This window comes from Camelina sativa, chromosome 2 (genome assembly GCF_030686135.1).
Source record: "Camelina sativa cultivar CO46 ecotype springtype chromosome 2, ASM3068613v1".
In the NCBI taxonomy this organism is placed as follows: Eukaryota; Viridiplantae; Streptophyta; class Magnoliopsida; order Brassicales; family Brassicaceae; genus Camelina; species Camelina sativa.
Genome location: NC_141881.1, coordinates 13,983,638 through 14,000,341, shown reverse-complemented (window position 1 = coordinate 14,000,341; position 16,704 = coordinate 13,983,638). Strand labels below are relative to the sequence as shown.

At 31.0% G+C, this 16,704-nt stretch overlaps 2 protein-coding genes and 1 long non-coding RNA gene across 4 annotated transcripts; 2 read left to right on the top strand and 1 right to left on the bottom strand.

The window, feature by feature from the left end:
• Positions 1 to 2,223: 2,223 nt before the first annotated feature.
• Positions 2,224 to 4,377, top strand: LOC109126453 (vesicle-associated protein 1-4-like). The gene is made up of 2 exons (XM_087467651.1): positions 2,224 to 2,712; positions 4,036 to 4,377. Exons 1-2 carry the CDS (start codon positions 2,224 to 2,226, stop codon positions 4,375 to 4,377), a joined length of 831 nt encoding a protein of 276 aa, XP_087323777.1.
• Positions 4,378 to 9,593: 5,216 nt separating this feature from the next.
• Positions 9,594 to 11,794, bottom strand: LOC147948574 (mitogen-activated protein kinase 5). Its single transcript, XM_087482939.1, has 6 exons — positions 11,427 to 11,794; positions 10,957 to 11,086; positions 10,741 to 10,878; positions 10,329 to 10,661; positions 10,072 to 10,255; positions 9,594 to 9,979 (listed from the first exon to the last, which is right to left on the bottom strand). The coding sequence occupies exons 1-6, from the start codon at positions 11,597 to 11,599 to the stop codon at positions 9,807 to 9,809; spliced, it is 1,131 nt and encodes a 376-aa protein (XP_087339065.1). The 5' UTR covers positions 11,600 to 11,794; the 3' UTR covers positions 9,594 to 9,806.
• Positions 11,795 to 14,413: 2,619 nt separating this feature from the next.
• LOC104718936 (uncharacterized) lies at positions 14,414 to 15,923 on the top strand. 2 transcript variants are annotated; one of them, XR_015579149.1, is made up of 4 exons: positions 14,414 to 14,595; positions 14,672 to 14,778; positions 15,013 to 15,077; positions 15,800 to 15,923. It is a non-coding gene; the product is annotated as an uncharacterized LOC104718936 (long non-coding RNA). The 2 variants fall into 2 exon arrangements; XR_015579148.1 differs by lacking the exon at positions 15,800 to 15,923 and having other exon boundaries at positions 15,013 to 15,257.
• The last annotated feature ends 781 nt before the right edge of the window (positions 15,924 to 16,704 follow it).

The following is a 16,704-nucleotide window of genomic DNA, read 5'->3' as shown; positions in this document are numbered from 1 at the left end:
GAATTAGATGAAGAAGGTCTTAGGCACATAACACATTCTTACTTGTAAAATGTTGGTAAATGTTATTTCAAATGCCTATTTTGTATATTAATATTGTAATTTGTTTTCCTTTTGATCCATTTGATAAATTTTTAATATAAAAATTTTAGTTTTAGATCATAATTCACAAACCCTAATAGATTTTATATCTTAGTCACAGTATTTATGGTATTTATTGTCCATGCTATATTTTATACAAGTGTTTGTATGTATTACCCATTAAAATGAGTTTAAACAAATATTAACTGTTTCGAATACTATTAATTTAAATTTGTTCCTTAACGTTACAACTGTATTTGTTAACTTTCTTTTCGATAACCATTTTCATGGTCCTTTATTTTATTTATAGGTTATGACTTCTGATGAGAAAAGTTTTGCGATGGTTTAGGATTTAGGGTCGAGGAAGATTTGGATTTTAAGTGATATATATCTCATGATATGGGTTTCCAAAGCCATGTGATTCTTCCAAATTCAGTTTTTATTTTCTTACACAATTTAGTCTTAATTATTTTCTTAAAATATTATTAACATCTAATTTCTTTTCGCAAAATTATTGTTTGGGTTATACTATGTATGCACTTATTTTCTCTTCTCATATTTTCCATTATTTTTCCTAGCCATGATCGATTGTTGATGATATTTCTTACCCGCAAGCAGAGCAAAGCAATGGGATTTCAGCATGTGTATCCAAAGATCACTTTAAGCTAATCCCACTTGCATTTTAGAGAGAGAGAGACAATGTCTTGGAGAAGTAGGAAGATTTTAGTTTAGAAATAAAAACATAGAAGAAAAAAAAAGATTATCTGGTGAACAATTATTTTATGTTCTCTTAGGTTATGCAGTTAACACTAAAAAAAGTAATTCGATAATACGATGGTATGTTTTTAGTCTTTTTCGTTGGTCTTTTTGAGTATGATACAACATATATATATATATATATATTTTTAAACAGAAAGTAATACAAAAAATAATTTTTATTTGATATAATAATATATCGATATATATTAATAATATTTTTTTACTCAATTCTAAAATAAAATTCAGTTTACATTTAGTATGTCTGATAGATATAAAGTACGTGATAAAAATATAGAAATATCTAACAGAGAACTTTCTTTTCCAAATGCAATTAATCAAGAAACACAAAAAATTCTACTACTAGAACACAAATGCATTTGAAGTCATTTGTATAATTCATTAAGATTCAAATATTTTATTGCTAAAACATTCATATTATAATAATAAAACTTTTAAGCATGTGTGAAGCATGTTGGTAATATATAAATATCACAATTATTTATGTTACCTTTAATTATCTAATTAATGAAATTAATTACATAGAGAATGAAAGAAGAGCATGAGTTTCGGCTCATAAAGAGATTATTCGAGAAATTCAAGCTACTGTCTCGTCCTTCTTGGAGTATCTGGTTTTAAAAGATATTGATGTTTTATAGATTATGTTAAAAGCGGACAAACTAACACATAATGTCCATGCTCAGCCGCATTTTATTTTATATGTAATCAGTGTTGTTTTTCTCAACGTAAAAAATGTTTGTACGTCTTGATTGTGCATCAAAACATGAAGAGCTCTATATATTATGGGATATTGACTATATATTTTAAAATAACCTTTCATATTAACAAAAAATTCAGTTTAATGTTTAACTAATCAATAGTCATCCATTTTGAATGACTAAGAATACTTATTTTTTTTTTAAATAACAATCTAAAATAATTTATCGAAACACAAAATATAAAATTTTAATTGTTTTATTAAATTTAAAATATGTTAAATTATTATAAAGTTATTTCGCGCATAGCGCGAGTGTACTTCTAGTATATATATAAGTTTCCCTGATCACATCATTAATATTTGACTATTAAGGTTAATCAAATGTAATGTTATGCGTAAGAAAATCCAATTACGCGTACCTTACCTAACTAGAGATCATAATAGCTTTGTAAATTTTATTTTTAAAATGTAAGAAAAACCGACCTTTCCTTATTGGTTTACTGATGTAAGATCGTTCAAGAAACATGATTGGTGATAGTTTTTTCGTGCAACTTTCATTCTAGCCAATATTAAAAATTGATGAATAATTGTGGCATTTGAATCTTCAACATAACTAATTATAAATAAGGGTCAAGACCATTTCTATTGTGATGAAAACACAAGGGTAAAGAATGAATAAAGAGAAGTTATTGGCCGTGAACGGCACAGCTCCACCGCAGCATCAAGTGTTCGTAAGTTTCCGAGGCAGCGACGTTCGCCATAACTTCTTCAGCTTTCTTAAAGATGCATTGATAAAGAATGGTATCAACGTGGTAACAGATGAGGACGCACCTAGGGGAAAGCCCATCGATGAGAATCTTTTGAAGCTTATAAGAAAGTCTAGGATCGCTGTTGTGATCTTCTCCGAGAACTATCCGGAGTCGACTTGGTGCTTGGACGAGTTGGTGGAGATCGAGAAACAAATAGATCTAAAGAAGCTTGATTCTTTTCCTATCTTCTTTGATATTGAGACTTGCCATGTTAAACTTCAGGAAGCGAAAAGTAGTTTCGACTACAATCTACTGCGGTTGGAGCACCGAGAACGGAAAAAAGCTAGGCAGATAAATAAGAAAGCTTGGGAGGATGCAGAGGAGAGATTCGATGGATGGAGGAGAGCTTTGGTTTCAGTCGCGTCTCGCTTGGGCTTGACATATAAAAAAAATAGGTTTGATTTATATAGCTAAACACCATATATGTTCTTAGCTTAAAGGTACTGGATTAATATATTGCCTATGATGTGACAATATATATAGGCATATAAACATAATATTAGCCAGCTTATAATGGTCTAGTATGCTGAGAGTTTGAGTTCCTCCGTTACGAGTTAGTCATAGTTGTTTAATTTAACCTAAGTAGTCTAAACCAACGAAATGACCGAAGATGGTGAATACACACACACACAAAACTAGGACAATAAAAAATCTTATATAATAAGAGAAGTTTTTTCCTAACTTCTTCTTAAAACATGACATCTGGCTTATTATATAACTGACACATGTCTTTTTTTATTCTTAAATGCCATTGTTTTTATATTTTCAAATTAGGCCTAACAAAATAAAACTAAGTACAGACCCAATAAATATAATCAACAGCACTTACACCTATCAGGAGGATATGAACCAAACGATGTCAAATTCACCTGTACTCACCTTCTCACAACCATCGTTCCCAGCAGCTACCACCTCTGATGTACCTTCACAAAAATCTCCTAATCCTTGGGTTTCTTTGGTTTAATTTTCCTACTCCGCCACCAAATTCTAAATCATTTCCGGTTTAATGTCTATGTCAAGATCCCAAACAGCTATTTGAAGTTCCGAATTGTATGTAATATTAATCCTGTCCAAAATCGTTTTCAAATTGCTTGGTATCAAATTTAGAAATATTAAGAAAGGGGTTTAGATCTTCACTACCAATTAGAATCATATAAACCATTATTATGACGTTATTTGTATTATTTATTACAATCTTTAAGGTAATTAAAGAATTCCATTGAAGTATATCCTTCATTTTCATCTTTACGTTTACCACCCAATTATAACGTAATGAAAATAATACTAAACACCTCTGATTTCATGGTCATTAACATTTCATTCCAATCCCTGATTACTCTCTCTCAACCATTGCATTAAGTTTGTTTTTTAAATAACAACCTTTGACGACACTCACCTTCTCTCTCACACACCATGGGTAAAACTAAAACAATAGCACCCTATTCTACCCTTGATTCAACTTCCAACGAAACACACAACACTGGTATCAATAGGATTGTTGTTTGGGTCATCCATATTTGGGAAGTTTGAGATTTTCGAAAAAAACAATATGTTACTTATTGATCCTGATGAAAATGTCTCCTTCCTGATGAAAATGTATATTATCTCTATTATTGTTCCTCTTGACCCCTGATTTACTTCCAATTTAACACATTCATTTCGCCTTTGTTTCAGGATTGTGCTATACAAGCTTCAGTTGTTCCTAATCGTGTGTCTAAGTTTCAAGATCAATTGGTTAAAAGCCAGTTGTACAGCATCAATGATTTTGATGTTGTTGCATCCTCCAACCGTTATCGTCGCACCAACCACAAGTGGAGAATTGTTTTCACGGAGAAAACGTCTTTGGAGACTGTTAAAAAACGACAATGCTCTATTGGTTTTGATTATTTTAGGTTCACTACTTTTTCAGACTTGCTTGATCTGGTAAACAAGGGTGAGGAGCTTCCAAGTAACAACCTTTTTTGCACTGTTCGTATTTCTGGTCTCTTAGCTTCCACTTTGTTCTTCAGTATATGATTTATATCTACATTTACCCACTCACCAGATGTTGTTGGCCAAATATCCTCGTCTCGAACATTTGAAAACAAAGATCAGAACCACCCTTCAAAGACAACTTTCAATTTAATACTGACTTGCATTTTAGAAAGGTATTGGTTTTTTTTTTTTTTTCAGATTCGTTCTACTCTTTGTAAGTTTGTAACTGTGCAACATTTATGGTGTTTGTTGTAGTGGTGACAACATATACATATCTCTTTGGAGAGAACTTGCGGTCGATGCCCATGCCAAACTTTTAACCCTAAAAGATGAAATAGTCGTTGTCATTGCAACCCATGTAAACCCACAAAAAGTTAGGCGCAAGTGTTTTGTTTTTAACGCCCTACTTTCTATTAAATATTAATTGGTTCAACTTTTTAGTGTTCTAAAACTTAAGACCAATGTATGTGGACCTATGAATGAATATAATTCTAACAATGGGCCATATGTATTCTTGGCAATTTCAAAATTAGAGCATGGCTTGACAATTTCAAAATTAGAGCATGGCTTGACAATTTCAAAATTAGAGCATGGTTAATTATGTTTAAGATTTGATGTTCTTCATCGTCAATTCAATAAACCGTGGAAAGCTAAATATTGTTTTAGTAACGTCCCATTATCACCTTTAAATCCCAATAAATTAGCTTACATTTATATCAAAAAAATCAGTTTCAATGTTTAGTCCTAAATTTATATTCCAATCTCTTATTTCTCTTCATCTAAAATTCTATATTTTCTCATTAATTTTAAATGGCCAAATTCTGCTACTATAATAGCTGCTGGCTGGTCCCTTAAAATGTATATTTCATGTGATTGTATTCTATTTCGTACTCAAATTATTGTTATGATTCGAGGAATATTCTAATGTCTCTGAAGCATTTCTCCTTTAGATCACGTAAATGACTTGCTCATTGCATAGTTCATTTTTAAATCCCATTATCGCCTTTAAAATCCCAATAAATTAGCTTACATTTATATAAAAAAATCAATTTCAATGTTAAGTCATAAATTTATATTCCAATCTCTTATTTCTCTTTATCTAAAGTTATATATTGTCCCATTAATTTTAAACGGCCAAATTCTGCTACTATAATGGCTGACTGGCTGGTTCCTTAATATGTATACTAGGTAACAACCCGCACATAGTGCGGTATAAAATAATTACTTAATGTTTTTACTGTAATTTTCATTTACAAAATCTATTATATTTATGGGTAATAAAAATATTTAAAATTCGATTGTGTAGTATATATCTATAAAAAAATTGTATAATAATTAAAATTTAACCCGTTAGAGTTATTATAATATCAATCTTATATTATTATATCATATGAACAAAGAGTTTTTAAAATTTATTTTAAAGACTTTATGAAAATATAATTAAAGGATATAATTAAGTTAGAAAGATAATATAAAAAATTAATTTTGAGTGTTAATTGTATTTTTGGAAAAATACAATGGTAAATAAGTGTAAATATTTTTAAATGATGATGACAAAGAAAGGAAAGAGTGTTCTGAGCTCTGTAATGCTGACACCTCAGCTTTTTTGCCAAAATGTTCCTCTATTAATATATAGATGATTTCATGTGATTGTATTCTATTTTGTACTCAAATTATTGTTATGATTCGAGGAAAGTTCTAATGTCTTTGAAGCATTTTTTCTTTAGATCACGTAAATGATTTTCTCATTGCACAGTTAATTTTTAAATCCCATTATCACCTTTAAAATCTCAATAAATTAGCTTACATTTATATCAAAAAATCAAATTCAATGCTTAGTCATAAATTTATACATTCCAATCTCTTATTTCTCTTCGACTAAAATTATATATTGTCCTAATATTAAACGGCCAAATTCTGCTACTATAATGGTTGATTGGCTGGTTTCTTAATATGTATATTTCATGTGATTGTATTCTATTTCACACTCAAATTATTGTTATGATTCGAGGAAAGTTCTAATGTCTCTGAAGCATTTTTCCTTTAGATCATGTAAATGATTTGCTCATTGCACAATTCATTTTTAAAGGAAAATGAAGGATTTAAGATCTCAGAAAAGAACTAAAGTTTATGCAAGCATGTAAAGTAGTAGTGGACTGGTGGTTAGGTGGAGGAGAAAACTTTTACGGAATGACCAAACAATCAAATAAAAAATTTAGTTACTTTTATTTTCTCCTTTAAGCTTTTTCTATTGCCATATTTAGTAAGGTTTTCTATTAAGTTATGGAGACACCATGAGCCTACGTGCACGTACACTACGACATATTCATAAAGTTAAAACAATGCAGCTTAGCCTAAGATATATATCACACAACGGTATAATTGTGTTATAAAATGATTTTTTGAGTTTAAAATTTAATTATACATTCTTTTATTTATATATTATTCTAACTTGGATATTTGTTAAGATTACTATGGATAGGGAGACCTAAAGCTTAAAATAGATGATCAGATCTCTATTATATATATATCGCAGGAATACATTAGAAGAAACAACGTTGGACGAGGTGATTTGTAATTGATTTCAGTTAACTTGTGATATGGGACTTCAATTTCAACTTTCGCTTATGTCTTTACGTAACAACAAAATAAAGATGATGAGGATTTGCCTTAATCAATGTCGAAGTGAATAAAATCACCAAAAGGTGATCTTTATTTTATTTTATTTTTGGTTTAAAGCCACTGAATAGGCTTTGAAGTTTGAAGGATTTGTATCATTTTCCATCTTGTGTTGACAGGACAAAAAATGTGCTTTTGATGTTAGGGGTTACCAACAGTTAAAAGAGAAATAAATTACACATTATCTGAATTTGAGGATGAAAAATGTGGAATATTAAGAAATATAATTATTTAATATCTCTAAACTTTACCATATTTAATAAAAGATTACTCATGGGATATATTCAAAACTCAACAATGATGGTAGATCTCGGCTATTTCTGTATGGCCACAGCGGAAACAACATCCAAACAAGTTATTGTCGTAGTTTGAAAGTGACATGTATTAATATGACTATATGAGTCTATAATCTTTAGTTGATAAATTACGTCTTGACCCAACAAAAAATACAAAGACGATGATCATTTGCCCATACAGCTTACATCAAGCATGTTAGTATTCTCGAAGTTGTTTAAATATTGATTGACCATTTTAATGTTAAATATCATTTCAATGTTTACAAATACATTACATAAATCATCTATATTGTGATCACAAAATTCGCCTTAAGTGTACTGCAAAATGATTATATCGCAAAACAACATCTCCTAAAAGAGAATCAGTCTAAGCTTTTAAATATTTTGTTATTCAAAATAGTAAACATGATTAATAAAATCCATTATACATGAGAGTGTAGTTTAATTACTTAAGATACATACTCTTCCCCCAAAAATTTATATCATTTTTATCAATTAAAAAAAATTCAATTAAAAAAGCAAAATACAGAAAGATGAAAATCTAACAGTTAAAAAAATTACCAATGAAAATCAAAAATCTAATTAACAATGAAAGTTTAGTGATTTATGCTCTTTTATGACGAAATTACTTAATATGTGGAATTTAAAATCTTATCGGTTACAAAAATCTTAATTAGATCCACACAGCAAATGATGTTATTAAATTAGCATATATAATTTTTACCGTTGCAACATTGTTATCATTCTAAATGATCTTTTTGTCTTGTGTTGGAAGCAATCAAGCAAATTTTGTTAATGAAATCGTCGAGAAGGTTAAAGCAATGCTGGACAACGTTTCCTCATCAGATGTACGTAATCCTGAATTAAAATCTGAATTTCAAAGTTGGTAGATCTAGAGAAAGCTAGTGAAATATATATAAAAAGAACATGTCTACTAGATCTGATTTCTTCTCTCTCTTAGAACTTCACTACTTCCCTAGCTAGACATTAACAAATTACAATTGCTTAAAAGAGTCCTCATATAGTCATATTTATATTTGAGTTCATAGATGCAGCTTATACCCTGCGACTAATTTCTCTCTATCTACTATTCTACTGTAATTAACATAAATAGATTGTGCCACAACATCAAGTATATATATGTTACCGGGGTCAAGAGATGCGGAGCAAGTTTTCCAGCTTTCTTAGAGCCGCTTTGCAAAAGAGTGGGATCAATGTCTTAGCAGATGATGAGGAGGATATTACTAGAATAGAGTCAAAGGACGAACTCGATAATTTCTTTGTCAAGATTCGAGAATCGAGGATCGTACTTATGATTATTACCAAGAATCATACAAGCTCGGCGTGGTTCTTGGAGGAGATGCTGCTGGAAATGAATAAACGCGCGGAAATGAAAATGCTTCGAGTCATACACCTATCTTCTACGAGATGAATCCAAATGACATGATACCACATGACAAGCTGATGGAGCTATTCGGTAGTACTGAGGATGGTATCAAGGGATATGAGGAATACAAGGACGCTGTGGTTGCTTTAACTAGCTTTATATCTACACAACACAAGTAATGCATCATCCATTGTTTCAGATTACAGCTTTTATGTTTACATCTACATAAGATATTATTTTTTTGGTTTTCCTTGTTTTTTATTTATTTAAATGGGTTTTCTTTTTGGGCAGATCAGATGCAGAATTCGTTGAGCATATTCTAGAGTGGACTAAAAAAAATGTTAGCTTGGTTTTTCCTCTGCCCACCCTCTGTGATCATTATTCCTTAGTTAACGCTCCTTCTTGTGTAAAAGTACTAGTCATTATAGTGTTAACTATTTTTGTTGATTCAAAATATTACGTACATTCATCGATCTATATAAATCCACCCTATCCATTGTAAACATGTTTTTTTTTTCCCGTTCGAACATGTTTTATTTTTGTGATCTCATTCAAAGAAAAATACAACATTAAATGTGTGTTTAACTTTAACCCTTTTCAAAAAAAAAAAAAAAAAAAAAAAAAAGGATAAAATTGTGTGGTTGCATCCATTTTGATACATGTATTTGTGACCTCATTTTACGAACCTCTAATAGAAAGATGTATTAAGCAGTCAAAATCGACCGGACGCCAAATTGGAGCAAGGAAATTTCGGTCAACGTCGTGTAGTTTTTGGCTGAGGCAAATAAACAAAACTCGATAAAATATAGAATTTACCACTCCTAGAAAAATATGAGCACAGACCACAAATCATGAAATCAATAACGGTTTCCGCGTTAGGATCAGAGTGGATCAAATGAGTAAGAAAAAGTGAAAAATAAACATATCTTGGGTTACAAGGACAATCCTCATACAACATTTTCTTGTGTTTCAAGATAGCTTATTAAACAATGAAAGAAAAAGGCTAAAACATCAGAGCTTAAACGCTATATGAGGCAACCGTACAAATAAGAATGGACATAACTAAGCAATTTTGTTCAACCTCTGACTAGAATATTTTAAATAATGGTTTAGATGGTCGGATGAGGGTTGAACTTCACAGATTCGAGCCATACTAGCTCCTTAATCTCTTCTTCAGTGGAAGCCGGGTCCTCAAAATCGAAACTGAAATGCTTGGAACAAACAGGCTCATCGTTAAGATCGTGAAGAGCTGACAAGTAAGGATGACACAGTGCTTCCTCAACTGCAAGATAAAGAGCATGATCCATGATTAAACATAATAAGAAATCATCACTCATATGCCAATCTCGGTATGTAACAGTTTTCAAACCATACCCGTGATACGTTTCTCTGGATCAAACACAAGCATTTTCTCTAGCAGATCAATAGCTGTAGAATTCATACTAGGAAACCTAGTAGAAAAGTTCTGCCTCGGGAACTTTGGTAGTTCCTTAACATATTTTCTCGCGTTCTCGCTTCTTAGAAACTCTAGGCTCGCTCCATCAGGTGATCCTATCAACTATTCAAACAACACGAAACAACTCATTATAAACATGGCAACTTGTACAGATCTTTCCTGAAACAGAACATACCTCAGTTATAAGTTTAAGCTGATGAACGTAGTCTTTCCCCGGGAATAGAGGCTCCCTTGTCATAATCTCAGCAAATATACAACCAACAGACCAAACATCAATCGCATATGTGTACTCAGAACTATTAAGAAGCAGCTCTGGTGCTCGATACCATCGAGTAACAACATACTCTGTCATTAACTCTGTTTCAGATGTCGTCCTTGCTAAACCAAAATCCGTAATCTTAAGATCACAATTCGAATTCAGAAGCAAATTACTCGGTTTAAGGTCACGATGCAAGACATTAGCTGAATGAATATATTTGAGTCCACGAAGAATCTGATACAAGAAGTACTGCACAAGAAGAAAAGAGTATATTGAAACCATATAGCCGAGTTAAAAAAAAAACCGTAAAAGATAAGGAGTTACGAACCTGACAATGATCATCATTTAAAGATTGGTCTGATCGAATAATCTGATGAAGATCAGTATCCATTAACTCAAAAACTATATAAACATCTACGAAATCTTCCTTCTTTGCTGGTCTGATGATATCTTTTATAACAACAACCTGTAGAAGTAAAGACCAAACCACCTTTAGCTAATCGTTTGAAGAGCTTCTGCGAAAGATAAGACTAGGAAACTTTACGTTCTCATGTTCCAAATGACGAAGCAGCTTAATCTCTCTCAATGTCCGCTTAGCATCTACTTTGTTGTCAAAGGCTTTCCCTATCTTCTTGATTGCAATTTCTTCGTGTGTTTCTGAATCTACTGCAGCACTAAAGACAATACCAAATAATCTCATGAATCAGTTTGCCAAAAATGAACCAAAGCAAATCAAGATTGCTCGCTTATACACCTAATTGTATCTTCCTCATTCAAAGACTCATAGCATTGCACAATCAAAGTAGCAAGAGCATGTTTCACTTTATACAAACACATAAAATACCAAATAAGATAACTCCACAAGCACAAGCATAGAATACAAACAGATCAATAGGGACATGATCACTAATCATCAATTAACAAAAAAAAAAAAAAAAAAAAAATCGAATTTTTCAAACAGCCCTGATTCAAAAACCTATGAAATCAATTAGAAAAAAATAGGATTCATCGTACCAGACAAAACCGTAAGCTCCTCGACCAATAGGTCGAATAGGAGGAACATACTTGTTAGAGACTTCGAACAAGTTTCCATAGACATTGTACTGAAAATATCTTCCTCCATGAACAAGAACTCCTTTGATGTTAGTATCACCTGGATCTGTCGCTGATTCAATTTCATTCGCCATTTTTTTTTCTCAAATCGAGAGAAAAAAAAAACCCCAAGAATCAAGGTTTTTGAAGATGAGATCGATGATCGTCTCTGCAAACAGTAAAATAATAATTTTGTTGAAAGTTCGAAGCTTTGAAAATCTCAGGAGAGAGAGAGAGAAAGAGAAGTCACAAAGGGACAACGACTCTTTTCATTAGTTTTTTCGAAGTTTGAAATTTTTTGAATTGGTCAAAGAGATTCATTTACTTGTCCATCCGCCACGTGTTCTTCGTAATAAATCCTGCCACCTGAATTGGCCAAAAAATGGATGAGAAGTATTTGGGCCTGGCCCAATAATTTTCTTTTTCCTTATATGCTTTGGTTTGTATTATGATTTATGAGCCTACAAACAGATATTGTATATTATACTATTATAGGACTTAGGAGTAAATTAAGAGTGTAACCAAGGCAGTAACTAATCATAGTTCGAAATTAGTCATATCATTTTTTTTTTTTTTTGCAAGTTAGGTTTGACAGTTAAGCAAATCTTATACTCCTTACCAAAAAAAATATAGTATCTTTCCTAATGTCGCATATCCGATGAATTGCTTAGTCAAAATTCTAATCTTGAGCAAACATTCCCTAAACTATTAGTCGTCGTTTTAAACCTCATTAGCTGCGTCAGTTCTAACTGTCAACCACTTGAGTCAACTTTTTTACTACCAGTTTTTTATCGTTATGTTTTCCTTGTAATATACGATCATATATAACCACCATCAAACATAACATATCGGCACATTAAAACATCAAATATGAGTATATGATTAAACCAATACCATATAATATATATCTCCAATAGTTGAGTGTTATTTAACTGGTACGACATTCTCCGACAACGATACCAACTACATTATCACCTGATGACTTTCTTCTCTTTTAGTCCATTCATGCTAAAAAGTGATAGTAGCAGATCCGATACACTTTTATTTTTTTGATCTTCTCCACTGCTTCGCTTTATTCGATGTGGCAATCAGTCCTCTTGTCGGTAGTGGCTCGTCGGTAGCATTCAGGCACGGGTCAATGCTTGAGACTACGAGCTCGAGTCATCGAGCACACTTACCAAACCAAAAAAGAAAGAAAAAAAAAAAAAAAAAAAAAAAAAAAAAAAAGACAAACTGTGAATACATTATCTATCGGGAAGGACGATTCGATCTCTCCGGTCAAGTGTTATATATGTAAAGGTTGGAGTTGGAGATGTGGTAAACTCTCCTCTCTAGGCAGTCTAGCTAGGGGTTTAAATCTAATAAAGGATGTTCAATAATAATGTTTTATGTACGTCAACCATGTATAACATATCCTTCACATTGAGAAATTAACATTAGAAAATCTTTTGTGTGTATATATATTTGCTTTAAATCGTTTTTGAGTATCGGATTTTAGAATTTAAATCCTAACAATAAGAGAGTACATATATGTGGGATCAATAATCGTTTTTTCTGCGACGACATTATAGTACACAATTACGTTTTTTCGTCATGTCGTCTCTTCTCCATCATTGTTTTTATTTCTTCCTCATCTCCATAATTGTTTTGCCTTAGTTAAACTAAATATCCCGCCTAAAAGCTATATAAGAATTCACTTTTCAATTTCTTATAATTTATCCACTAAGTTAACTATAATCTAAACTTTTTACTATTCACTTTTATACGCATTAGGAAATCAATCTAAACTATCGGATTCTCAATTTTGATTTAATAATTTACTCAAAGTTGATATGTGGTGATTGGTGAACTCTTCAGTGTGAAACTTTTTCGCTCTATTATTGGTACGCTCTATTATTAGTCTGCGTTATTATTATGTGTGAAAGTATGACACAAGGGAACATCCAATAAATATCTTGTACATTTTCTAAATGGATTTTGCGGGAAACAAAAATCTAAGAGATGAGGTATGAGTGGTTTTAAAGGTATATATGGATGTATCATCTTTGTCCGGTTGAAAAAGATGGTAAATTTTCTGTTCATAATAACATGGTTAAGGAATTAAAAGTGGAAATTAGTACGTTAAACATTTTTTTCTTTTGCTTTTGGTTGCAACATTGACGTAATACCATCTCTAATGTATATTTCTATTTTTATTCTAAAATAGAGTATTGTTTTTCTCTAATGTATTACTCTATTTTTAACTCTAAAATAGAGTTCGTGTAAAAAATTACTCTAAATATATAACAATCTTATCATTTACTCTATTTTAGAATAAAATATAAAGGTTGGAGCAAATTTTATTCTAAAATAGAGTTTTGACTTTAAAATAGAATGGGGTTAGAGATGTCCTAAAAGACTTCCGCAAACATAGACATAAGAAATTACTCAAAAAATTTAAAGACATGTAAATCGTGGTAAACGCGCAGTCGTAGTGGTTGAGAAGGCCACGGTCACAACCACTAGAGACTAGTGACGATCATCACTAGCTGTCTCTCAAATTCTACATAATTATTAGTCATAATTCTCATAATATGTTTTATGTGTATGCCTCTTTCCCATCCAACTTCGAAAACTATACTATGACCCAAAAGATCATTATTTCTACTTCGTTACATTTACATTTTATTGCACAAACAATAAGTAAAATTAAAAGAAAGGTTGTTTCTTGTTTTCATCTTCATTTTTGTTGGTGTTAAAAGTTTTAGCGGCTGTGTATTAATGGTTATGACGATCAATAAAATAAAAATACAATGCGTTTCTCTCCAGGTGATGACACTTCAACTTTTGTATTGAAGCAAAAACTAACACATCAGTAAAAATAGGTAACCAATCAAATTATAACAATAATACAGATCAGCTTTTTTTTAGGTGGACAAATAATTATCTTCTATTCAATGCTCGATTGTCAAATATAATATTCTGAAACCCAAAAAGAAAATCATGATATCTTCTTCTTTTTTTTCCCATCTTTTCTAAAATTAAAAAACAAAGACCAAGATCGATTTTGCTTTTCCCATATGTTGATTCGACTGCTTTACCTCCAATGCAGGTTTGGGAATCTAATTGAAATCTTTTTTTTTTTTTGAGATTTCCATAATCGATTACTCTATGTGAGTTTTTTGCAGGTAAAGATGACAACTCGAGCAGTGAAAACCGGTTTGTTCGCTGGATTGACAAAGGACATGTCGTCACCAGACATGAGCTAGCTCCTCGTCCCAATTCTCGGAAAGGGGTATTAATCTAACTCCCTTTGAATTACAAAGTTGATTACTCTTTCGATATTGCTTTTGTGGGTTTATGTTTTGAGCTGGGATGTGTGGTAGTTACAGAGATAAGCTTAGAGATGGGTCACATACCTTGAATTGAAAAGACTTTCTTTTTTCCTCTTACGAAAAAATCAATGTCTTGAGAAGACTATATACGTTCGTTCGGTTTTGTGAATATTAATATATTCGCTTTTGGACAGTGAAGGAGATGAATTTGGTAAGAGAACTGGAAAAAGATTTGAAGATTGCAAATGTTATCTGCAAGGTGTCGGTTTCATATTCTTAACCTAAATTTACATAAACGATAGAGTGGATTAGTTTTCTATCTTATTTGTTACTGGTTTGAACTTAGTTTTGCCCCTTTTTGTCCTTGTGTGTTTCTTGCTGGAATGGAAGATGAAATTTGGCTTCTTTTATGAATGAGGCTTCAAGAGATTTTATTGTACACACTCATTCCAAAAAAAAACAAGCTCTTCTGGTAGAATTCTCTATGATATATTTTAGACACTTAAATTCTGCTGGTCTGGTCTTTAGTTTAATCGATTTTCTTGAAAAAAATTCATGTGTTATATAGTTTCCTTATGAACTCCCATCAATATATTCAGAGGCTTGTGTAGAATATTACTCTGTAGTCTGTATTATCACCTAATAGAAAGTGGCCAAGTATCTGGTTTGTTCTAATCTCTAAAGAACTCTTCATAAGTTGGATTCACTATTGTTGGGCGTTTGCTATTAGTTCAAAGAAGACAGTTATGTAATGGTTAGTATCTCTATAGATTTCATGAAAGTTCAACAAGTGCGGTGTTTTAAGAGATGACATCACTTATTGTTAGAATGTAAAGATAGTTACAGTTTGTTTTACACGTTTTGGTTTATCTTGTAATCATTCAGATGCAATTTTTGTCATATGCGATAATGCTTTTTTACTTATGATAATTACTGACTACAGATTTTTGATCCATTCTCTGTATATGTTTGTTTTTGTAGGATAAGAGTGATGCCACCCATGGTTTTTATTTCTCTTATATTTATGTTGTTCCTTAAAAAATATAAAAAAAATCTTCGATACCCCCGGCAAGTTATACAAAAAAAACAAAATGTTGTTTGTCTATGGTTTGATGATTAGAGTAATTTAAAAAATTGATGCAACAAATCATAACGAAAATAAAAAAAATACCATTGAACACATCAAAACTTTATTAATTATGATAGATCTTTAAAATATCACAATTCAAGTTATTTTTTCTAAAAACACAATTATTAATTTATTTTTCAAAAAATATCACAAAAATTTATTTTTTCTAAAAATACTATAAACACAAAAATTGATTTTTAAGGTGTAAAAAGGTTTGGGTAGATCGTAGATTTTGTGTATAGTTTTTAAGGTATAGGATTTAATAGTATTTAGGATTTAAGGTTTAGTTTTGAATATTAAAACGTTAATTTTAATTTTGTGGTATTTTGAAAAATACATTTTAATTTTATTTTTAGAAAATAAAACTAAGAATTGTATTTTTAGAAAAATATATATTTTAATAGTATTTATGAGAAATTGACCATATTTTATTCTAAACAATATTTAAAATAACTATTTCAAAAAGTATAAAACATAAAAAGTTTTAAAAAATAATAAAAAATGATTTGGTTATGGCTTGACGAGTCGAGATGATTTGGTTAGAGAAGAGAGAGGTATGTTTTGTGCTTTCAGAATGATGCATCAGCTCAAATACGTTACTTAAATTATAAGTAGTATTTTTTCCTATACAAAATGGATATTATATATCATAGGAGATGACAAGCTCTGGACAAATGCCCATTGTGTGGAACATTAAGTTTACTTTTCTTCTTGGACTGTTAAAACATAAGCCATTTTCAAGATTTTAAGTGACAAA

Bases quoted from the DNA above. Each gene is read 5' to 3' on its own strand.
- LOC109126453 (XM_087467651.1), top strand. From the start codon at position 2,224: ATGAATAAAGAGAAGTTATTGGCCGTGAACGGCACAGCTCCACCGCAG. The intron at 2,713-4,035 runs GTTTCAGTCGCG...CCTTTGTTTCAG, and splicing joins ATGGATGGAGGAGAGCTTTG to GATTGTGCTATACAAGCTTC.
- LOC147948574 (XM_087482939.1), bottom strand. From the start codon at position 11,599: ATGGCGAATGAAATTGAATCAGCGACAGATCCAGGTGATACTAACATC. The intron at 10,256-10,328 runs GTATGTTCTGTT...TTGTTTGAATAG, and splicing joins AGCTTAAACTTATAACTGAG to TTGATAGGATCACCTGATGG. The intron at 9,980-10,071 runs GTATGGTTTGAA...TTTATCTTGCAG, and splicing joins TCCAGAGAAACGTATCACGG to TTGAGGAAGCACTGTGTCAT.